This window comes from Nerophis ophidion, linkage group LG13, assembly GCF_033978795.1.
Source record: "Nerophis ophidion isolate RoL-2023_Sa linkage group LG13, RoL_Noph_v1.0, whole genome shotgun sequence".
Lineage (NCBI taxonomy): Eukaryota > Metazoa > Chordata > Actinopteri > Syngnathiformes > Syngnathidae > Nerophis > Nerophis ophidion.
Window position 1 is genome coordinate 43,873,877 of NC_084623.1, and position 25,788 is coordinate 43,899,664.

Consider the following 25,788-nt stretch of genomic DNA (forward strand, 5'->3'; position numbering starts at 1 on the left):
AAATGCACAAATCTAAGTCAAAGCCTTTTTCTATTACTTGCATATATAGTTTTAGGCTGTGGTGTGCCGTCAGGGCCAGCAAGGCTCTTTCTCTGCTGGCCTAACATAACCAGAAATCATGATCATAATTAAAGATAACATTATTTTTTTATTTACTTTTCCTAAATATGTACAAGTATTCATATTCTCTTCATGACATTATGCTCCTTCCAGTGCTGTTGTTTTTAGTTTTAGTTTGTATTCAATCAGAATTCAGCTATCTTATGTTGCCCTGCTGTACGAAATCTGCCAGGGGCCTTCAGAATCAACAATGCGGGCGTCCGTGCACTGTAAGTGACCGGGGACATACAGTTGATAGTCAGTTGCGATAGCCAATCAGATCACGAGTTGTCAGTAAGGCATTCTAGCTGGCCTAAGGTTGAACCTGACATTTACGCATTCTGTGATTGGATACTTATCGGGACAGTTAGCGGATGCATTTGAGAACACATAGAGTTGAGAGACCGTTGCGATACCCAATCAGATCACAAGTTGTTGACAGCAGCCTGATGTTAACGAGACTGTGATTGGATACTCAAAGTGAATATCCATTCACAAGTTCCGATTTAGCGGGCAGCGGGAAGTGTTGCGCCGTAGCCAGACCGGTATAGCAGTGAAGAACAAAACGTTGATTAGGTGGCAGATATATATTTGCAAGCCCATTTTCAAGAAGGATATTTAAAGAGAAACTACAACTTGTGAGACGATGTCGGCCAACCCCGTTAGCTAGCTCAGCTGTTCTGGTGACGAAATGTTCGCCTTCCACTCGAATAAGCCAACGGCGAGGGGTACCACTGGCTTATACGGCATCGAAAAGGTCTATTAATTGTGAGTTAAATATGAAAATTTTTCACTTTTAATGTTTTTTGCTATTTTAGTTTTGACAGTACCGCATAAGATATGTTTTAATTGCTGATGCGTTTTAATTGTTTTTTAAATGCGCCAAAAAATAACCCGTTTTGTACACTGTTTATGCGATTCAATGCAGAGTAGGGCATACATGTGGTCCTGTATAGTATTTCTCCAGCAATGGTCATGTGGTGAAGTCAATTATGGTATTTTGAGAGGTAATTATTGAAGTCAGACATCACTGAAGGTGGGAAACGCACGGCCCGCCACTGGTTTTAGGGATGTCACAATATATGCGTTAAAGCATAATAATCCATTCTCATTATCAATCTTATTAAACATTGCAACCCAATAACCCATTTGCCGCACAAAACGAAAAAATAAAAATAAACATTTGGCAGTTTGTCTTATTAGTGTTACCATCCTGCACACACAAATGGACAGTTGATGTGGGAGAAGCAAACAAGTCACAACACTAAACAGCAGGTTGGCCATTTCGATAGGAAATATAAGCACAAAAAAAAGCCCAGTGACATAACAGTCGACTAAGTATTATGCACACTCTGCAGACATCTTTCTTGTCACGGAAGCCCTTCCTGCTTAAAATAGCACGTTTGAAACACAGAAGGAGTAAAAGGTCCATGTTAATGTTTGTTTTGAAAAACTTTTTTTTGTCTTAACATGGTTATAATGCTTAAGGTGTTTAAGAAATATCCTCCTTTTTGTCTTTAGTCACTTTAATTTAATAAAGATGAACAATTAATGACGAATTCATCCGCAGCAACCATGTTATTGATCTGATTACATTTGTAGTCATTTGAACACTAATTTATGTATTGATTCCAACATTTGTGTGTGAGTGATTTCCCATCACAAATATAATTGTTCCTTTTTGAGTCTCACCATCATTATGCAGCTGCACTGTCAAACAATGGAAGGCACAATTTGGGTTGTAAAGTGCTTCCTCCTCTGCGTGCTTAAGGGAAAACAACAGACAACTTGTGTCACACACATGCATACACACATTTGCATATCGAACAGCACACACAAAAACACTGACGTCTGTTTTGCTTGTCCTGCAGTGCAACAGCGGTTCTTCTGTCTATTCCCCAGTTGACATCAGCACCTGAGGGAGCCTCTCCTGTTGTTCTCTCCTTTAGTTCACATCTCAGCCTCCCTTCCTCCCCACTGCTGCATGCTCTACTTTGCAGATCTGTGCCCCTCCCAATTTCCCTGTTTTCCATCACTTGCAGTAGCATACTATCCACATTGGCTCCCTTTAGACTTGCCTGTTTTCTCATGCAGAGTCTCCAAGGTGGCCTCTTAAGTGCATAGTGACTACAATAGAGGGTGGTCAAATAGACTGGCTCCAATACGTTATGCTGAACAAACCATTTGAGCAGTACTTAGAGAGGCTCCTAGTTATTGTCAGCATTTGCATCTTGCAAAAATATTTTTAATGACCTAATGCAGGTGGTGTGTCATTTTTTATTACCCTTTTTTTGGACCTTTGGCCCTAAAATCACACTAACACATACAATCCCATTCTCAGAACACAAGACTAAATGTCTCATGAGTTATAGTAAATAATAAAGATAAATATAGTGAAATAATTACCAATAATGAGTTGACAAAAGCTCCCTTTACTGGCACTTTTGTTTTAACGTGCGATTTACAGTGTTTTTACAAGACACTTTTTTTCTAAAGTTGCTTGCAAAGTTAGTGTGATTTGTTGGCAGAATTAGTGGGGAAAATTAAATACAAAATATAATTTTTAATAATTAGAATACATTATTCATAATGGAAGTATATGTAACAATATAACGTAATTGTGATAACTACAGTAAAACACCCAATGGTTAGGATTGTATTTTAAATTAAAATGACTGAAAAACGGTGATTGATAATCAGGGCAGGAATTTCACGGCGTCCACGATGGCCATGGGTCTTGTTGCTGTTGGGAAGTGTTGATGACAAACCCCAAGATGCAGTGTTGCCAGGCTTAATACAGGGAAACATGAATTTTAATGTCAAAAAGAAAGTGCAGGAAACAGGAACCAGGAAACAGGCTAACTGGAAACAGCATACAGGACACAGCAAACAGGAACCAGGGAACACCTCACAATGGTCCAGCCCTGACTGGAGGGCGAGGCAGGTATAAATAGTAGCCTGATTGGCAATTGCCACCAGGTGTGCCAGACTGCCGATCAGGTACAGGTGAGGAAAACAAACGCTCAGGGAGACGTGCATGAAAAGGAAACAATTTAAGAGCTCTCACGGGAAAGAAAACACCAACGCAGAGGAAAAACCTAAACACAACCAAACAGTCAGTGATTAGCCTGAACGTTGCCCCTCTTTTGGGCTGTGTGCCCCTCGAAAAATGACGGATGCATCTGGACAGAACACGGTGCCACTACAACGTAAAAGGTGGGAAAAAGTTAAACGCTGTAGAACGATGAGTAAAAAAAAAAAGTCGATCTCAGACTGGGCTCCTATAGGGACTGGGGGCCCAGTCTGAAGTGAGAAAAAAAACTCTATAGGAAAGCACATATACATTTTCAACATCCATCCATCCATTTCCTACCGCTTGTCCCTTTTGGGATCGCAAAGGGTGCTAGAGCCTATCTCAGCTGCATTCGGGCGGAATGCGGAGTACACCCTGGATAAGTCGCCAGGCCAACACAGATAGACAGACAACATTCACACTCACATTCAAACATTAGGGCCAATTTAGTGTTGCCAATCAACCTATCCCCAGGTGCATGTTTTTGGAGGTGGGAGGAAGCCGGAGTACCCAGAGGGAACCCATGCAGTCACAGGGAAAACATGCAAACGCCACACAAAATCAGCACCTTTGTATTGTGAGGCACATGCACTAACCCCTTGTTCGCCGTGCTGCCCCATATTACCACCTACAACTCCAAATTTGCAACAAGGAGTGAGGGGTGGGCATCCGGCCCGAAGCTGCCAACCACTACGGGCGCTGCTTTGTGTTCTATCATACCACGTGGGGTGAAGCGTTGAAAGTGTGGGATGAAGGGTGGGGTATGTATTTGTTTGCATGTATTTCTCGTGGATGCATATGTTTGTGTAAGCCTGCGGCGTGTTTCTGTTCCGCGACCTTGGTGCCCTCGCAAACGCGACAGCACACCCAGTCAATCCAACAAAAGTCAACAACAACAGATGTGTGTCAATGACAGACAGGGAAGTTTGTTGCGTCTTCACTGCACTATTCTCTGGGAGAGTCTTGAAGTAACGACCTTGCCATGTCGCTTGCAGCAAGGGAAAACAATCCATATTAGAATGTTTGTGTTTGAGCGAGCGAAAATAAATTTAAGCATTTCACTCATAATTGTCTATTTCTAGTTCTCAAATTCAAAATTCATCGTACTTCACCATCAGTTCTGCTTGCATCCTTCAATCATTTGTGGCAGCTTTAGGGTACTTTGAACGGTTGCAAGCATCTTCCAATTTGTCAATACCCAGAGCAACGCTTACCCCATCACCATATTTCCTGTTATCATGGTTCCGAATTGTTATCCTCAACTGAAATGGTCGCCAGGCACACGCCACTCTATTTCCAAGAGTCTGTCGTGTGTCCAGCAACAACCGTTACATCAGGACAGACAGGTTCCCCTTAACCCGAGATCTTGTCAATTTCGTTGAGAGGAAAGTTGATCCATTTCGTTGAGGCACCAAGAAAGTTAAGAAAAGATAAAACAAAAAAGCAAGCGGGAGAGATAAAGGGAGAGGGAAACAAGAGTGTCTGCTTTTAATGAGTGCCAGTGAGAAAGATATATTTTAATGTTTTTACGGCTTCTTTGACCAGTGGTGGGTTTAATTCTGCCTCGTATAAACCGGCAGAGTCACACAAACATCACAGTGCTTTACAACACAAAGCATCACCCGGCCAAACAGGAGTTAAAGTCTGTAATCGAGATGTGCTAACGTCTCCAGCTCCTCAAAGCCCAGTGCACTAAATGAAGTCGATTGAGCTAAGCTAAGGTAAGAAAGTTTGATATGTTTGTGAAAGCATAAGAAGACAATAAGCTCTCAACATGTAATATGTAACACACTGTTCATGTTTAGCGAAGCAACACAACAATGTGCGCGGGTTTTGCAGTTTTCTCTAACCCGCTCAACCACGCTAGTTTAATGTGAATGAAAACTGACATGTCCTATGCATATTAAAAATGTAATCATCCTTAACCTTCAAGCTACATTAATCATAACTGTTGTTTTGTTTTGATGGCTTTCCTGCCCCGACATTTCGCACCTTGTGCCCTCAAAAGGCTGAAGACACCAAAAGTCAAGCGGCCTTGCCCCTAAAATGACAAACTTCCAGGCCTGTTGATAACTCGTCTTTGATAAATTTACAGACCGACTGGGGCTAGCTCGCTAGCTTAAATGCTAACATGAAAACAATAAACTTCATACCCCAATCAAAACTTATATAAACACAATGTTGTCTGAGCAAGTAAGATATAAAATTTTGCACATTGAACCTACAAGCTGTGATCTCTCAGTACAAAGTGATTGTTCTATATTCAGAGGAATATGAGACTGAGGTGTTTTTACTGTGCATTCAAGGACAACTGTACAGAGTAGGACGCCGCAATGCCCACCAGAAATAATAAATATCAATAATATTGTATTTGTTATGCACTTTTCATTTAAACACATATTACCAAGATAAAGCAATATTTAAAACAATAGAAGCTTTGCCATTAAAACAGATACAATACTAAAACCAAAGCACTACGGTGAGGCATAATAAACACAAAACATGCAAAATAGTGGGTTTTCTAACAGTGCGGCTATTTATTTTAGTTATTTAAAAAAAAATAACTTGGTCAAATAGATTTCAGTGTGTGCTGTACTATTTTAGTACATTCAACAATACCCCCATAAAATTATACTTTTGGTCACGATGACCTTGATATGACATTTTTATATCATTACATCCATAAATGGGAACAAGAGAGAGCACTAAAGGACTGGATTAGGCCCTAGGTGTGCCCGTGTTTGTGTGTGTCAATTTGGTGGTGAGCTGTGAAAAAAACCAAAGCATTAAGTAAACAAATCGCATGAATCAAAGAAATTATCCAGTATGTTGGACAGGTGTGCTCCAAATAATCGATTCATATCTGAATCACGATTCTTATTTACCGGGTACTTCAATTCTAAAGGTATTCATAATTTTGTAGACATTTTTTAAAAATATGTTTTTTACGCCCTCTACGCGCTTACTCCCTCCACTTGTACTTCATCCTTTAGCAGCCAAGTCAAGCTTTTTTAACCTGTTTTGAAAATGTTTTATTACAATTTTTATAACAATTAATATATTGCAAAAATCGGTCTGAATCGAGAATTGTGTTGACTCTGACTCGTATTGTCACCCCAGAAATCAAATCGACTTGTGAGTTTTGTAACATTTCTAACCCTTAATATTGGGTCACAGTAAAAAGGTACACTTATTAAAGATTAAAAATATATATGTTTGTGATAAATCACAATTAAATATGAGTTAACTTTGGACAATGCGATTAATCCTGATGAACTATTTGAATTGTTTGACAACAAAATATATTTAGTTTCAAAGCCAGGCAAGGCCTAAGGCAGTTAACATATACTGTATAAACAACAAACTATATGTCTCATTCCAAAATAAAATGTTTGTTAATTTCAAGAAAGTTGAATTTGAAAATAATATCATGACACATACAAAGGGAGAAGTTAGGCATGTGTAGGCCATGATGTGTGCTGTTGGCCATTGATGGCAATATTGACTTCCTCTAAGGCGTTGATTGAACAACGACGACCGTTTCTCTTTGTCTTGCATCAAAAGCGCTTACAAATGAGCTCTAAAAGTGCTGACAGTTACAAAATCATGGTGAATATTATTGATTTTTTGAGTCTGCTTTTACTCGACCATTTAAAGACTTGTATGCAATGTGAAATCTGCACTTTCGAGAGAAGCTAAAACGAAGCATCTGTTGAAAAAGTTGATGGATATGAGGTTGTGGACTTCTGAAAGTTAAGAACACATTGCTAAATTAAACCCACAAATCCTCTACAACTATAATATTAAGAATATGCAGTAAAAAAAATCATAGCGCTCTGCCCTGTTGCAGGTATTGATTATTCAGTCAGCAGGAACTGAACAGCTAAACAGCAATGCTCTCACTTGGGTTTTAAAAGAGGATGTCGCGCACCTAATGCGATTTTCTAGTGACTTGGGAGGAAGTACCTGCAGGCATCTTCACAGTATTTGGGGAATATCCATTATGTCATGTTCCAGATGTTCTGCTGGGTCAAGCAGGTTTGATGGTCATCCGCTTGCCAGATTGCAATAGGGAATAATGAGTTGTTTCATTCATGGGCTTCACGGTGGCAGAGGGATTAGTGCGTCTGTCTCACAATACGAAGGTCCTGAGTAGTCCTGGGTTCAATCTTTCTGTGTGGAGTTTGCATGTTCTCCCCGTGAATGCGTGGGTTCCCTCCGGGTACTCCGGCTTCCTCCCACTTCCAAAGAAATGCACCTGGGGATAGGTTGATTGGCAACACTAAATTGGCCCTAGTGTGTGAATGTGAGTGTGAATGTTGTCTGTCGATCTGTGTTGGCCCTGCAATGAGGTGGCGACTTGTCCAGAGTGTACCCCGCCTTCCGCCGATTGTAGCTGAGATAGGTGCCAGTGCCCCACGCGACCCCAAAAGGGTAGAAAATGGATGGATGGAGTTGTTTCATATGCAATGGTTGATTTAAAACTTTCACAGAAACCATTGAACGTAGGCTAGATTAGATTAAAATTACATACTTTACTATATAACGTATAGTCGGAAGCTGCTCCTGTGTTAGTTCACACAATCCTGGTCCGCATAGTGTACCTAAGAGACTCTTTTTCAGATGAGAACGTAAATACAAGGCAGTTTAGCCTGTCTTGGTTTATGGGTGGAAATATATTTTCAACCTATTTAATGATTTTAGTCCTCAGACAATATTGTGCCAACAATTATGAAAAATGATGCTCCTTAAAGTTCTGCTTGTGGACGTAAAATGGACCTTGTTTTATTAGTTGCTTTTGTTTGGTTAAGCAGTTGAAATGTCTTCAACCTCAGTTGGTGAAGTACTATTTAAGACACTTGATCCCCTGCGATGACTTGTCCAGGGTGTAAGCCGCCTTCCGCCCAAGTGCAGCTGAGATAGGCTCCAGCACCCCCGGCGACCCCAAAAGGGACAAGCGGTAGAAAATGGATGGATGGATGGATCGACTAAAATCCCAAATAACATATGCTAAATAGCATATGAAAACTATAAAGTTTGCCTGTATTATTAGTGGGCATGTTGACTCTTTTAATAATAAGCGCAAAAGTGATACAATTAGACTTTTTTTGTGTACTACACAGCTGTCATAATGGGGACAGTCATTTCTCTTGTGGTGTTTTGCCAGAGAAAAACATATTTTATGCCACTCATTGTTCATCTCATTTGGTCCACCAAATGTTTTATGCTGTGTGATAATGCACAAAAGTGAGTTTTGTTGATGTTACTGACTTGTGTGTAGTGCTTATCAAGCCTATTTGGTCAGTGCATGACTGCAAGCTAATCAATGCTGACTTGCTATTTAGGCTAGCTTTATGTACGTATTGCATCATTATGCCTCACTTGTTGGTATATTTGAGCTCATTTAATTTCCTTTACTTATGTCCTTACTCTTCTGTGTAATTAATTGATATCTGCATTTCTCATGACATATCATCTGTATGTCATATTGCCTGCGTTTCTGATAGTAGTTTGTTATAAACCACAGCAAACGTAACCCAGCTTGCATAGATTGTTATAAATCCATTCGAAGGAGACAGCCCACCATTTCCTTTAACTTGGACACACAAATCTTTAACTTCGGCCATTCTAAGCCAGTAATTTAGAGGAGTCATCTCACCCTTTGAGAAGCCTCTGTTTTACTAATGTTTTCCAATGTTGTAAAAATGGCTAGAATAAATATTACATATCAACTGTTATGTCAACGAAGATTTATGTCAGCCTGCGACACATAGTCATTTTGATAGTAGGCTAATATAGCTAATATAGATACTTATATCATGTGTTGACTTCATTATATCACTTATGGAAGGCTTACATTTTTTTGCTGCTCCATACGGATTTTTTTCTTTTTTTTCTTTTTAGTCCTCTCTTTCAACATTTTGGGTTGCAGACCCCTGATCTAGACACAAGAAAATGCAGATTGTCTGCTGTTTCCAAATCAGCCCTTATAATAGTATGTATGTCTGAAAGAAGCATGTGGAATTTTGACACAAACATGGAAGAATCTCTTTTGCTCAGTGGTGTGTCCAGATTTTTTTTTTCAGGGGTGAGACATGGGAGCACCTTTTTTTTACAGGGGTGGTACCCATAAAACCATCAGCCTACCCCAGGGGAAGCTGGAGCTATTATAGTAGATCACCATCACCAAGTAAGGAGGGAATCTTTAGAGAATTGCTGACATTAAATAATAATGACACTGCAGAGAATCAAACCCACGTCATGTGGCACAGAAGACAAGTGCGTAGCCATGGACCATTACACGACCACAGAAATGCCATGATGAAAAAATCAAATTTTGCATATATCAATTTTCATGTTTTAAATTTTGTGTAATGCATACTGCTCACAAAGCAGTAAACAGCTTGAATAAAGTTTGCTGTCAAATTTATTTCAATGTGCTCTTATTCTCTTATTTTATTGGCATAACAAAACAAAAGTATACTCTCTATCAAGATTCCAAACAGACCACAACTTTGTAAAGCTCACATTTTCAGTGGAGTTTCTGCCGTTTATATGTTGAATCCCGTCGCAAAATCTGAACCGCCTCCCGAAGTTGCCACGTGGTACCGCCGGGCAGCGAGGCTTCTCACGTCATCATTTCTGCCTCCTCCCCCTACATGAGGTAAGCCTCGATACACGCTTTGCGGGCAAGCCCCCTTCATTCGACCCACGCCTCGAAGGCTCGACACATCAGGTGACGTCCCATCACCAGATTTAGCACACTGCTGCTACCCGCAGGATATCTGCATACCGGTTGCTGTCCTACTACGTTCTTATGCTTTAAATCGTTCCACCTCTAAGTGGGGGTGGCACCTGGAGTGCATGTGCCACAACAGGCCAACTCTAAGACGGGCCATTGCTCTCTCCATTTGTTTTGTCAGGCCTGACTTTATTTTGTATATTCTCTTATTTTTGTATCTATTTCCTTTCCAGCGCTCTTATTTTAGTTTCACGTCCTCCACCACTCTTCTGGCCTGATTGTGCGTTGTCTCCTTCAACTGTTTCTATTTGGCCATCTGGGCACACCTGTTCTGGGTTGCCAATCAGGCTTCTTTATATGCCAGCCTGTCCTGCAGAAAGTGCTGTATCATTGTTAGGGTCCTTTGGCCCATTGCAAAAGGACTCCAAAGGAGTCCTTTTGCAATGGGCCAAAGGACCCTATTGAAACTGTAATGTTTTATTAATATTATTCTTTCTTTCTTTATCCCGCACCTACGCGCTGTAATTTGACCCCCTTAACATGCTCCAAAACTAACCAAATTTGACACACACATTGGTCTGGCATGCCTTCCCAACTTATTAGGCAACCAAACCCCAAAAATCAAAATTGCGCGCTAGCGCCCCCTCGGAAAAAAAAACAAACAGACTGCTTGTAACTTTCGTTAGGAATGTCGTAGAGACATGAAACAAAAACCTCTATGTAGGGCTGACTTAGACCTAGATTTCATAATTTAATTTTCTAGGGCAAAAATCTGCAAAAATTTTGCAAAAACCCATTCAAAGCAAAATTTTTGCAAATAATTCAATTTTTGCCTCTTTGAGCTGTAATTTGAGCCCCTTAAAATGCTTCAAAACTCACCAAACTTGCCAGACACATCAGGACTGGCAAAAATTGCCATCTAATGAAAAAAACAAACCCCAAAACTCAAAATTGCGCTCTAGCGCAAAAATTGCGCTCTAACTCTAGCGCAATTTTGGAATAAAACACAGAAAATACTGCTCCTAGGAAGAAAACACAGACAAAACTGCTTGTAACTTCCGTTAGGAATGCCGGAAAGACATGAAACAAAAACTACTATGTAGGTCTCACTTAGACCTACATTTTAATAATTGACATCCTGCAGCAAAATTCTACAGGAAATTAAAAATTACCCCTTCAAAATAAAAGTTTTGTAAGTCTTAACATTCTTCAAAACTCACCAAATTTGACACACACGTCTGTATGGCAAACCTTCTCAACGTATTAAGCAACCAAACCCAAAAAACTAAAATTGCGCGCTAGCGCCCCCTAGGAAAAAAAAAAAAAACAGACTGCTTGTAACTTACGTTAGGAATGCCGTAGAGACATGAAACAAACACCTCTATGTAGGACTGACATAGACCAGGGCTTGGGTCGGGTGGCCAGCGACCAACGCTGCTTGCAGCTTTAATTTTGCTTGTGCCTGTATTAATGTTTCCTGTGTCCTTACCTGCTACACTATTCCTTTGCGTTTTTGAAATTAACAATGTTACCTGTGCTATGCCTGCCGTCTCAGCATCTCGGGGTTCAAGACCGGCAGAGGGTAACATGTTTGCCAGTTTGCACAAATATTCAAGACGTGGTAAAAATAGATGCAGAAAAGCGGTCTCAAAACAGTTTCAAACCTGATAAATCACATTGAGAATGTTAAATGATTATATTTGCATCTCTTCCTACTACTATTGTGAGTGTTATGATAATCCGCATATTTTCTACATATACATTAGGACAGACACGCTGAATTGATTTTGCGCGCTATTTTACTCATTTAAGAAACGCAATTACTTACGCACAAGCTTAGTAGATAAGCTTTGGATGTGCTGTCAAATTTGCAAGTGTTTTTAAACACCTTTTAACAAACCTTTAAGAGATCAAGCCCCTTTATGTAACCCTAGTAGTTGCAACATAAAAGCATACACTTCTGGATAAAGCTACATGTGGGCTACATAAATACATTGAGGTCCATGGTCAATGCCTATACTGTAGATCAGGTGTATCAAACTCATTTTAGATCTGGGGGCCACATGGAGAAAAATCTACTCCCAAGTGGGCAGGACAGGTAAAATTACGGCACGATAACTTAAAAATAAAGACAACTTCAGATAATTTTTTTTGTTTAAAAATGCAACAAGCACATTATGAAAATGTACAAATCATAATGTTGTTGTTGTTGTTTTTTTTACACTTACATGTTGCGGTTAACTGTATTTTACCTTTATTTGTCACTATTTATACTTTCTTAACACCAGTCTACTCATTGGTGTTAATTTTCAATCTATCAAGATAAAAAAATAATATAAAAATTAAATTACAGGATATTATTTATGTATTTTGATAATTTTCCTCGAATTGTGCATTAATATCATATGGTTTATTTTTTTTAACATATGTAGTAGGGGCCCTGCGATGAGGTGGCGACTTGTCAAGGGTGTATCCTGCCTTCCGCCCGATTGTAGCTGAGAAAGGCACCAGCGTAGCCGAGAAAGGCATCAGCGCCCCCAGCGACCCCAAAGGGAGTAAGCAGTAGAAAATGGATGGATGGATGGATATGTAGTAGGGCTGGGCGATATATCGATATACGGGATATATAGATATATATCGCCAGTTTGTCTCTGTGCGATATAGAAAATGACTATATCGTAATATTCGAGTATACGTTCTCACGTTCTCGGGCCGTACTTTTGATACCCCTGCTGTAGATCATTTTACTCAAGTTCCATTATTTTTGCCCATCAGTAACCTGTTTTGTTGCCTGTATAAATATACAGTGTGTAGTGTACTGTGAGTGTGAACCAACATCTTGGCTCTCCCACCGCCTGCTGGATTCATCATAAGCTCCTATGTAGATAGATAGTATTTTATTGATTCCTTCAGGCGAGTTCCCTCAGGAAAATTAAAATACAATTGTTTGATAGGGTTCCCTAAAATTGTAGTCTGTCCAATTGTGACAATCTGTCACTTCATTTCTGTTAGTTTTTCGTGTTTTTGTATTTACTTCCTATTCAGTGCTCTTATTTTGTTGTATTTCCTGTTTTAATTCACGGAGCACTGTTGTTTCGCTCTTTCCGTTGATTGGCAGCGGTTCACACCTGCTGTTAATCAACATATTCCTATTTATGTTTCACTCGAGCACTCCTCAGTGCTCGAAGTTAGAACTATGTTGGGAACATCTCCACGCACGACTGCTTTATGTTTATTTTGGTATTTGATGATCACATTAAAATCATCTTACTTGCTCTCCTCTCTCCTTGATTCTTGCATACTTGGGGTCACACAACTGCAGCCATGCGTGTTCCTCACACCAATCATTGTGTCCTGGTATAACGGAGGCCAGCCAGTGAGGCTGGGCCATGTGTACATTGGTAAACCTCACCCATTCTTGCAATGCTGGTTCTCGGGTTGATAATTTGGGCTTTTAGGCCGGTGGATTGCATGCTCGCCTCTCATGCTGGCGACCCAGGTTCGATTCCCGGGTGGTACTAAAAAAGCAGGGTCTGAACCAGGCTGGTTTCACTGTCTGTGCCCAACAAACCAATGTATGGCTGGACAAAAAAGCATGATTGGAAAAACATACTGTATCCATTTCTCTTCCTATTGCAGCGACAACCGCTTCCATGCCTCTATAATGTGTTTGTTTGACTGTTCATTCATCCACAAGAAGATTTGTGGTGTCAGAGGTCCCTGATTTTGACAAGCAATCCCTTCTTTCTTAAGGTTTTTGATGAGGTCAGGGCACTTTCCAATCAAACAATTCCAACCGCAGACCTTTGCTTAGTACACTGGGAACAGAAAATTGCCTTCCTCTGACATTCTTCAACACATTTCCAATCATACAATTTCCAAAATTGTCTCGGTGAAGATGACAAATTAATATTCAGGAGGACTTAAGCGGTCTGATTGGTTAATGGAGTTGTCCTTAACACTTAATTACTGTGTATACATGTATATATACACTATACTCAATATACTCACCGTAGTTTGTTTACGGATTTCTATTTATATTCAAAAAGTTATGCATTCATATTTTGTGGGATCTTTGGTGTATTTATGCTTTTTCGGGTGCAATTTTCCATGCGTAAACACAATGGTAATTCCTTGTGCAAAAGGGGTATGTGCAATAAGACCAGCACTTTAACTAACAAGGCAAAGGGAGATATGTATTTTCTTCTTTTGGCCCATTATTACATGCAACAATTTAACACACTTGCAAATAAGCATTTATTCAGCACTTTCACTACTATGGTTACTTTATGATCTGTTCTGAGCTGTGGTCATGCAGCAGCCTCCTGTTTTATATGGGTCTCCACTTAATTGTATTTTTATTACTTTATCTTGGTCTGTGTATTTTATTGTAATGTTAATGTCTGATGTTGGTGTTGTCTAACCTTACTTTTTATGGACCTTATTGTATTTACCATTAACTTGCCAGTGACTGCAGATGGAAATTAGCCTTCGGCTACAATCTGGCACATTTACAGTTTATATGTTCATTAATGTTCATTGTCCAATGTAACAAATATATAACAAATAGCAACTTCTTATCAGGAGTTTTATTATACATCATGTGATGATCCGCAGCCCGGATCATGTTTTGTTTTAGTTTAAGACCCCCTTATTTCTGTTTCAGCACCCCTGGGTTTGTGTTTTGTTGGATGCCATGGGTGCTGATTATTTTCAACTTCCTCTAAATAATGTTCGGGACGCTCACCTGCTCCCGGGCACTAATCAGAGAGCTATTTATTCCTGCTTTTCGCCACACTCGGGCGTGCTGTTTTGTTTGCTCCATATAACAGTTACTTTTTGTTATACCTGTGCTTCTTGTATCTGTGCCAAGTTTTGCTATAGCTTCCCGTGCTATCGGCACAATTTTCCTGTATTTTTTCATCCTTGATTGATCTATGAAAATAAATCATCCTTCTTACCTGAACTCTGATTCCAGAGGTCTGTCTGCATCTTGGGTAAAGGATTACCATGCCACCAAGCCGTACCACATCAGTGAACAAAGTTTATTAGTATGTCTAGTGCAGGGGTGCCCACACTTTTTCTGCAGGTGAGCTACTTTTCAATTGACCAACACAAGGGGATTTACCTCATTTATATGTATCATTTATATTTATTTATTTATGAAAGAGACATTTTTGTAAACAAGTTAAATGTGTTTAATGATAATACAATCATGTGTAACACATATAGATGTCTTTCTTTCACAAAGACAAGAATATAAATTGGTGTATTACCTGATTCTGATGACTTGCATTGATTGGAATCAGACAGTAATGATGATAACGCCCACATTTTCAAATGGAGGAGAAAAAAAGTTGTCCTTTCTGTACAATACCACATGAAAGTGGTTGGTTTTTGGCATCTAATTCATCCAGCTTCCATACACTTTACAAGAAAAACATTGGCGGCAAATTCCGTATCTTGCTTGATTGACATTCACGGCACCCGAGGGTCTTGTGAGATGACGCTGGCTGCTGCCAGTTCACATCACTTGTGCACGCCAGCTTTCTGAGGGATCGCTTGTGCACGCCAGTTTTCCGAGACTCTGTATTTAGTTAGCGCAGGCAGCATGAAGCAGGGCTTTTATTGTGAAGATAGGAAATCTGCAGTCGGCCTTTAGAGTTTTGACGGAAGGTACGGCGCGAGAGTCTGTTGAAATAAAAAGTGTTTCTCGCCTTCCTCTCGGTCATTTTTAATAATAATGATCTTGCAGCAGCCAGCGTCATCTCACAAGACCCTCCGGTACCGTGAATGTCATTTAAGTGACGTCTTGGTGAAGATTGATGATCACTAATTTTTAGGTCTATTTTTTTTAAAAGCCTGGCTGGAGATCGACTGACACACCCCCCGCGGTCGACTGGTAGCTCGCGATCGACGTAATGGGCACCCCTAGTCTAGTGTGACAGGCAAAAGTTAAGTCGGCGAAAATGCGGTCGTTTATAAATTATTTACAAACACATTATTGTTTTAACAAGTGAATTAAACATAAACAATATGCTGTTTTTGCGCAAAGTGATCGATAAACTCGACAGTGTCAAGTTGGAAACAGATGGACACAAACTCTGTTGAACAGGAAGTGAACTCACATGATGTCACAAATCGGAAGTGAAACAACTGATCGCCCTTTACAATTTAAAATAAAAGATATACATATTTAAACAATAAATAATATGGCTTTTTTGATGCCAGAACAATATTTGATGTTTCCTCTGCTAATAAAGTATATCGTTTCCATGCATTTTAGTTATTAAAGAAAAATACAACGTGGTTAATAAAATTGAATACCATGTTGATAATGATAACTGTGATCATTTTGGTCAACATGGCATTTTCTTGCCATTTGGTTGTGCATATTTGGTGCACCATCCCCTCCTTAACAGTGACAGAACCTATTTTATTGACTTTGGTTTTGATTTTTATTCAAGTGCAAAATTTTTCTTACAGAGAGTCTATATATATATTTTTTTATTTGTTTGTTTTATTGAACTTGGTAGTTAAAATTTCAATTACAATGGTAAATTATAAGAGAAATACAAGTTAATTACTTAAAACATGCAGCATGTCATGTATGTATCATGACAGACAGCATACAGTCTGGCAAGCTGTCTACAAACAAAACATGAATTGTGGGCTATTACTTTACAGATAGTGTAATTGTTCACGTTTTTCAGTCAGTACAGATTGGTGTCTTATCACATTGTGTTGTGCATTACACACTCAAACGCTAGCTTATCTCTTGCTGTGGTTAGATTTTAAGACCAATACTGAAGCACGCCTGATGTGTTACAACAATAAAAAAATTGTTATTCAGAGTTCGCTCTTATAATAACAATGTCGCTACAGTTTAGTTTTGATACAGGTTACGTAACGTAAATTAAGTATTAGAGACAGGTTTTGAATGCATTTTAAAGTGATTTAGAGGTAGAATTGATTGCTCCCATTAGCTGCATTGCTAACTACCTGGAACGAGCCGATTTTTACTTTGATTGATTGATTGAGACTTTTATTAGTAGATTGCACAGTACAGTACATATTGACCACGAAATGGTAACACCCAAATAAGTTGTTCAACTTGTTTAAGTTGGGTCCCACGTTAATCAATTCATGGTAATTCATGGTAACATTCATTAAATGTTAGATTGCAAAAAAAAAAGTACTTTTGTGTTCTTTTTTCTCATAAGGATTGTGAACGCTAGGCAAAATTCCCCCAAAAAGTGCAGTTCCTCTTTAAGATTATACAATATATGATATCAAACACACATGACTTATAGATAATGCCTAGTTGTTTCTACTACAATTCTTATTTTTTGGAAAAAAGATTTTTGTGATTTTTGAGAAATATTCCAAATTTTCATGAGCTTTAAGACTATACAATATACCGTCTTAAAAAACCCTGACTTATAGATGGTGTGTAATTGAACATACTACAATACATTACAATATAATATATACAAAATACTTTATTGATTTTTGAGAAATATTTACATTTTTTAATTTTCAATAGCTTTAAAACTATACAAAATATCATCTTAAAAACATGACCTTTAGATGTGTTGAGTTGTTTTTTTACTACAAACCCTGTTTCCGTATGAGTTGGGAAATTGTGTTAGATGTAAATATAAACGGAATACAATGATTTGCAAATCATATTCAACCCATATTCAGTAGAATATGCTACAAAGACAACATATTTGATGTTCAAACTGATAAACATTTTTTATTTTTTTGCAAATAATCATTAGCTTTATAATTTGATGCCAGCAACACGTGACAAAGAAGTTGGGAAAGGTGGCAATAAATACTGAAAAAGTTGAGGAATGCTCATCAAACACTTAATTGGAACATCCCACATGTGCAGGCTAATTGGGAACCGGTGAGTGCCATGATTGGGTATAAAAACAGCTTCCCCAAAAATGATCAGTCTTTCACAAGAAAGGATGAGGCGAGGTACACCCCTTTGTCCACAACTGCGTGAGCAGATAGTCAAACAGTTTAAGAACAACATTTCTCAAAGTGCAATTGCAAGAAATTTAGGGATTTCAACATCTACGTACGGTCCATAATATCATCAAAAGGTTCAGAGAAACTGGAGAAATTACTCCACGTAAGCGGCATGGCCGGAAACCAACATTGAATGACCGTGACCTTTGATCCCTCGGACGACACTGTATCAAAAACGGACATCAATCTCTAAAAGATATCATTAAATGGTCTCAGGGACACTTCAGAAAACCACTGTCACTAAATACAGTTAGTCTCTACATCTGTAAGTGCAAGTTAAAGCTCTACTATGCAAAGCGAAAGCCATTTATCAACAACATCCAGAAACGCCGCCAGCTTCTTTAGGGCCCGAGATCATCCAAGGCGGACTGATGCAAAGTGGAAAAGTGTTCTGTGGTCTGACGAGTCTACATTTCAAATAGTTTTTGGAAATATTCGACATGGTGTCATCCGAACCAAAGGGGAAGCAAACCATCTGGACTGTTATTGACGCAAAGTTCAAAAGCCAGCATCTGTGATGGTATGGGGGTGCATTAGTGCCCAAAGCATGGGTAGCTTACACATCTGAGAAGGCACCATTAATGCTGAAAGGTACATACAGTTTTTGGAACAACATATGCTGCCATCTAAGCGCCGTCTTTTTCATGGACGCCCCTGCTTATTTCAGCAAGACAATGCCAGGCCATATTCAGCACGTGTTACAACAGCGTGGCTTTGTAAAAAAAGAGTGCGGGTACTTTCCTGGCCCGCCTGCAGTCAAGACCTGTCTCCCATCGAAAAAGTGTGGCGCATTATGAAGCGTAAAATACGACAGCGGACACCCCGGACTGTTGAACGACTGAAGCCCAGGCTAAGACCGATTTTTTAATTTTATTTTAATCTTCTATTTTTTTCTCCCCCCCTTGTTTACCTGTATCTCATCTTTTTTTGTAAGGGGCGCTGGAAGCCGGCAGACCCGTCAGCGATCCTGTTCTGTCTCCCTTTAATGTTTGTCTGATCTTGAATGGGATTGTGCTGAAAATTGTAATTTTCCTGAAGGAACTCTCCTGACGGAATAAATAAAGTACTATCTAATCTAATAAAACAAGAATAGTAAAGAATTACACTTTCAAAGCTTCAAAAATCCTCAGTTCCCAAACGTTTATTGAGTGTTGTTGAAAGAAATGGTGATGTAACACAGTGGTGAACATGCCCTTTCCCAACTACTTTGGCACATGTTGCAGCCATGAAATTCTAAGGTAATTATCATTTACAAAAAAAAAAAAAGTTTTTGAGTTTGAACGTCAAATATATTGTCTTTGTAGTGCATTCAACTGAATATGGGTTGAAAAGGATTTGCAAATCATTGTATTCCGTTTATATTTACATCTAACATATTTTCCCAACTCATACGGAAACGGGGTTCGTACACGTTGTATTTTGGAGAAAAAATATTTAACTGATTTTTGAGAAATATTTAAAATGTTCAATTTTGAATAGCTTTAAGACTGTACAATACATCATCTCAACAACACATGACTTAGATGTTTTTTAGTTGTTTATTGTACAAGTTTTATTTCGGGGAAAATATTTTACTGTTTTTTGAGAAATATTGAATGTTGTATTTTATTTGAGACTATACAATATATCCTCTTAAAACACACATGTCTCTGATGCTAATATGCATTTTTATACTGACGATACAATTATTTTATTGCTCTGGATCATCTGTTGAACAGGCTGTCATTGTCCCTGCAGAAAGCTTTTGTCGCTGTGCAGAATTCACATATTGACTCAAAACTGGTTCTCAATGCTCACAAGACAAAACTTAGGCTGTTTTCCAAACATAGGAAAGTGCCTCAAACTCCCCCGGTCTTGTCCACTCTTGAAGGGAATGTCATAGAACTGGTGCATGAATATAAATATCTTGGTGTTTTGATTAGTGACTCCTTCACTTTTAAACCTTTTATTGATCAACTGGTGAAGAAACTAAAACTTAAATTGTTTAGTTTTTTTTCCGTAATAAGAGATGTTTTTCTTTTGATTTTAAAAAAGGCGCCTTGTCTCTGCCACATTTCTATCTGTGCTAGATTACGGTGATCTTTTTTATATGAATGCTACTCATTCCTGTCTTCAGATGGTGGACTGTGTTTACCGTGCTTCTTTGAGGTTCATCCCAAACTGTATAGCAGGGGTCACCAACCTTTTTGAAACCAAGAGCTACTTCTTGGGTATTGAATAATGCGAAGGGCTACCAGTTTGGCACACACTTAAATAAATTGCCAGAAATAGCCAATTTGCTCAATTTACCTTTAATAAATAAATCTATATATAAAAAAAATGGGTATTTCTGTCTGTCATTCCATCATACATTTTTTTTCCTTTTACTGAAAGTTTTTTTGTGGAGGATTAACGATGAAAAAACACTTAATTGAACGGTTTAAAAAAGGAGAAAACAAGAAAAAAAAGAAAATTTAATTTTGAAACATACCTTATCTTCAATTTCGACTCTTTAAAATTTAAAATTCAACCGAATAAAATAAGAGAAAAACTAGCTAAATCGAATCTTTTTGAAAAAATAAAAAAAATAATTTATGGTACACCATTAGTAATTTTTCCTGATTAAGATTAATTTTAGAATTTTGATGACGTGTTTTAAATAGGTTAAAATCCAATCTGCACTTTGTTAGAATATATAACAAATTGGACCAAGCTATATTTCTAACAAATATAAATCATTATTTCTTCTATATTTTCCAGAACAAAAATTTTAAAAGAAATTCAAAAGACTTTGAAATAAGATTTAAATTTGATTCTACAGATTTTCTAGATTTGCCAGAATAATTTTTTTGAATTTTAATCAAAGTTTGAAGAAATATTTCACAAATATTCTTTGTCGAAAAAACAGAAGCTAAAATATAGAATTAAATTAAAATATATTTATTATTCTTTACAATAAAAACAATTAATTTACTTGAATATTGATTTAAATTGTCAGGAAAGAAGAGGAAGGATTTTAAAAGGTAAAAAGGTTAATGTGTTTAAAAATCCTAAAATCATATTTAAGGTTGTATTGTTTTTCTAAAATTGTCTTTCTGAAAGTTATAAAAAGCAAAGTAAAAAAATAAATTTATTTAAACAAGTGAATACCAAGTCTTTTAAAATATTTTCTTGGATTTTCAAATTCTATTTGAGTTTTTTCTCTCTTACAATTAAAAATGTCAAGCAAAGCGAGACCAGCTTGCTAGTAAATAAAAAAATAAATAAAAAATAGAGGCAGCTCACTGGTAAGTGCTGCTATTTGAGCTATTTTTAGAACAGGCCAGCGGGCTACTCATCTGGTCCTTACGGGCTAGCTGGTGACCCCTGCTGTAGAGTCTTGACACACCACTGTGACTTGTACTCTCGGGTGGGATGGCCTTCTCCGTCCACTAGGAGACAGTGTCATTGGTACACGTTTATTTACAAGGCTCTTCTGGGACTATTGCCCGAATACATTTGTGCATTGATTTCACAGAGAAGTATGAACTCTTATGCACTGAGATCCAAGCACTGTTGCTCTCTGTCCCTTTTGCTCGCACTGAGCTCGGGAAAAAACCTTTCGTCTATGCAGCTCTTTGTGCTTGGAACATGCTACAAAGAGACTGGAAGCTGACTGAATTTTTATCCTTAAATTATTTTAAATCTAAACTGAGAGCATTTGAAGGAGACTCGGTTATCTGTAACTGTTTTACTTGATGTCCACCCTGTCGTTTTAATGTTTAATTTGAATGTCATTTTATGTGTAACTCTGATGCCTCTTGGCCAGGACTCCCTTGAAAAACAAGTTTTTAATCTCAATAGGACTTTTTTCCTGGTTAGATAAAGGTAAATGAAATATATGACTTATTAGTGTGTACTTCATTCTACTATAAGTCTTATTTCGGGGGGAAAATATTTTACACATTTTTGACAAATATTTAACATTTTATTTGCGCACAGTTTAGCGCATGGTATTTGGATCTTGGTAGATCGGGCCCACAGTGTATAAAATATATTTGGACACATCTAAAGTACATGGTGTAGATGTAGGACATTCTCTTTTTTTAAACATTTTTCTTTTCTTCGGTGGTGTACTGTATTCACCTTTAAGCCTACTTCATTCCAAGCATTTTCTTTGTTATAAATATGGTTTTGAAAGAGCCTTTGCACAGTGTTTACAAATGGCTAATGTGCTGAGACTAACAGACAAGGGTCACAATGGCATAAAACTAAAAATAGCAAGCTTGAAGAGCTTTAAAGGCCAAAGTACAGAGTAGTATTACTCTTTTTGTGTGTCGCAACAAAGAGAAGACTAACGTGGGCTATTTTGCGGTGTATTATATTTAGATTGTTTTGAGAAGAGAAAATGAAACGATGCTCAAGTTTGGATAAGAGGCGTTATTGAAAAGTGCTGTACACAGTACTTTGTGTCATGCAGTTACAGCCCTAAAATAAGCCAATAGCAACCAGCAACATTGGAGTGCCGACTGCCGACAGGTCAATTAGCACCTGTCACCCTCTCCACCTCCCTGCTGCCAACTTTCTTTTATATTTGCCTTTTCTTGACACATACTTGTGGGAGGCAGACTATTATGACTCCAGATATAATCTCATATCCTATAGTATGTCATACATCATCATCATGCAACTGTGGTGTTTTTTTTTTTTATTAACCAGACTGATCTAGAGTCCCTGGACCCCCGTGGTAGGACCCCTCTGCACCTGGCTGTCACACTGGCCCACCTGGACTGTGCCAGAGTCCTGTTAGAGCATGGAGCTGATGTCAGCAAGGAGAACCGCAACGGCTGGACTGGTGAGTGTGTGTGTTCATAGTTATTTATGATATGTGCATAATTTTGTACTGGGGCTCGAGTCCTCAAGAGCTAACATGGAGTATTATGACCCCCTTAAGCACATCCTTATCCAATACCGTACCTTGTTGACTATTATTGCGTTCTCCAGCACAATATGAGATCATGATAGAAAGTAATGGTCAAATGTTTACATACACTTGTGAAGGACATAATGTCATGGCTGTCTTGAGTTTCCAATAATTTCTACAACTCCTATATTTTTGTGATAGAGTGATGGCTAAATCAGGCTAGAATTAAGGTTTTAGAATGGCCTTCCCAAAGTCCTGACTTAAACGTGTGGACAATGCTGAAGAAACAAGTCCATGTCAGAAAAACAACAAATTCAGCTGAACTGCAAAACATTTTGTCAAGAGGAGTGGTCAAAAATTCAACCAGAAGCTTGCCAGAAGCTCGTGGATGGCTACCAAATGCGCCTCTTTGCAGTGAAACTTGCCAAGGGACATGTAACCAAATATTGACCCAGCAGATTTGATCACATTTTCAGTATACCCATAACAAATTCATAAAAGAACCAAACTGTATGAATGTTTTTTTGTGACCAACAAGTATGTGCTCCAATTACTGTATTACAAAAAAATAAGGGTTTTAGAAATTATTGGAAACTAAAGACAGTCATGACATTATGTTCTTTACAAGTGTATGTAAACTTTTGACCACGGCTTTATGTTGCCGTGGACAATATAGCTATTTAGTGATTTTCAATGTATTGGTGGAAGGATCTCTACAATACAACATACGATGTGTTTACACATGTTTTTTGCAAAATTTGGAATTTCAATGAAATGTATTTGAATAGTTCTCATTTGAATGGAATTAGTTCCACCACACAGTAAGTTTAATAGAGAGCGAGAGAGCACACTTTTGGCATGTTAAAAACAGGTTTTGTTGTTTAGATTGCGCTTCTATGAAGGCCAGATGATATCAAAACACCTCAGGTGGAGGAGCACAAGTGAGCATTTTGTCATCAATGTGGAAGAAAATGAGTGTCTCCATGGTGGAAGTCTGTAGTACACACACAATTCTATTTTAAATCGGGCAGTATGCACCATTTATGCACTTGTTATCAATTGTATACACGGTCTTAGTAGATTAACCGCAACACACATAATAATAGTACACACAATCTTAAAGTTTGCACTCACTATTTAGCACATGCTGTTTAGATCTGAGTAGATCAGGCCCATAATGCATACATAAGGTTCATAATTGCGAATAATGGTGAATTTTTAATAATAATATTTGTGAAATATGTAACAATCATGTATGGATTATAATGTTAAACATAATTCTGGAACGCAACAAAATTATGAATTGGAATTTCTGATTTACATCCGCAAATTTGAGTGCATTCCAAATCATAGTTTAAACAGAGCTCATGATGTTATCAGTTAATTGACTTTATATTACCACAATGATATCAGCATAATTCGCTAGCGTAGTAACTAAATCCCTTCTTAGCCAGTTTCGAGTCATCCATACCAGCCACACCGCAAATGCCCATTTTACCCTCTAGTCTTCAACTGGTTGTTTTTCAACAACACCAGTGTGAGGTGGGCATTGAAAGTATAAACCTGCGTAAAGCGGCTGGGCCAGATGGCATACTGGGCAAGATGCTTCGGGACTCTGCAGACCAGCTGGCATGAGTACTGACAGGACTATTTAATTAATCCCCGGCACAAGCCCAAGTCCTGCCCTGTTTTAAGGCAGCCTCTGTCATCCCAGTCCCCAAGAGGACAGCCATAAAAGACTTAGATTACAGACCAGTGGCACTGACGTCTGTGGTGATGAAGTGTTTTGAAAGGCTTATTCTTCAATATATCAAAGCCTGCTTCCCCCAGAACTTTGATCCAAACCAGTTTGCATACAGGCCAAATCGGTCCACAGAGGACGCCATGGCCACTGCTCTTCATTCAGCTGTGGAACATCTAGAACTCTCGAATACCTATGTCAGGATACTGTTCTTCGACTACAGCACACCGTTCAATACCGTCATCCTTGACATCTTGGTAAAAAAGCCGAGCTTCTTGGGTCTACACCCTCTTTATTTGTTCCTGGATTTAAAAAAAATCTTGACCAGCCGACATGTGTGTCAAGGTGGGTCAACTATGCTCCTCCACCGGCACTGAGCACTGTATGACTGTGTCCCATTCATCTCTCAAATGACAGAGGGTGATGGCAAGGTGGCGCAATAAGTACAACCTGAGGCTGAACAGCACAAAGACCAATGAGATGGTCATTGAATTTAGGAGACAGAGAGGGAAACATGCTCCACTTGTAGTAAATGGAGTGGAGAATGTGGGCTCCTTTAAGTTTCTGGAAACTTAATTCACGGAGTACCTCACATGGACTCCACTTCCTTCGTGTGCTGCGGAGGAACCAGCTAGGAGAGAAACTGCAGATATCTTTGTATCGGGCCACTATAGAGAAAGTGCTATTGTACTGTGAAATTGTGTGGTTTCCTACTTGCTCTGCAGAAGACAGGAAGGCCCTGTAGAGGGTGACCAAGACAGCGTTGAAGATTATCTGCCGACATCCACCCTCCCGAGAGGATATTGCTCGATCTCAAAAGTTTTGGCAGACAACTCTCACCCTGGTCAGCACTTGTTCAACCTGTTACAATCAGGGCCAAGATTTCAGTAACACAAAAGCAGGACAAACACAGTTAAAACTGTTTTTTCCTTTGGCCATGGGAATATTGACTCTGTCCCAATAGCTTACACTGTTTTTTACTGTTGCACCGCTCTGTTTGTACGAGTGCAGTGTTTATGTATTTATTTTTAACATCTTATTTATTGTGTTTATTGTATTTCAACTGCACCTAACATAGTAGCCGTTGATATTTTCATCACGCTGTCATGTTTGACAACAATTAAGCGTTCTATTCAATTCTATTTCATCTTCAGTTCTCCGGAAATCTATTTTCATTGTCTCTCCTCTGCTCAAACATTACAGTCATT

The 25,788-nt window shown here is 38.5% G+C and overlaps 1 protein-coding gene across 1 annotated transcript in view; it reads left to right on the plus strand.

Moving 5' to 3' along the window:
- Window positions 1–25,788, plus strand: part of LOC133564599 (ankyrin repeat domain-containing protein 13B-like) — a 128,215-nt gene that overhangs the window by 51,403 nt on the left and 51,024 nt on the right. Inside the window, exon 3 of the mRNA XM_061919012.1 lies at window positions 22,635–22,770. Within this exon, the coding sequence (XP_061774996.1) occupies window positions 22,635–22,770 (136 nt within the window). The remainder of the gene's footprint in view (window positions 1–22,634; window positions 22,771–25,788) is intronic.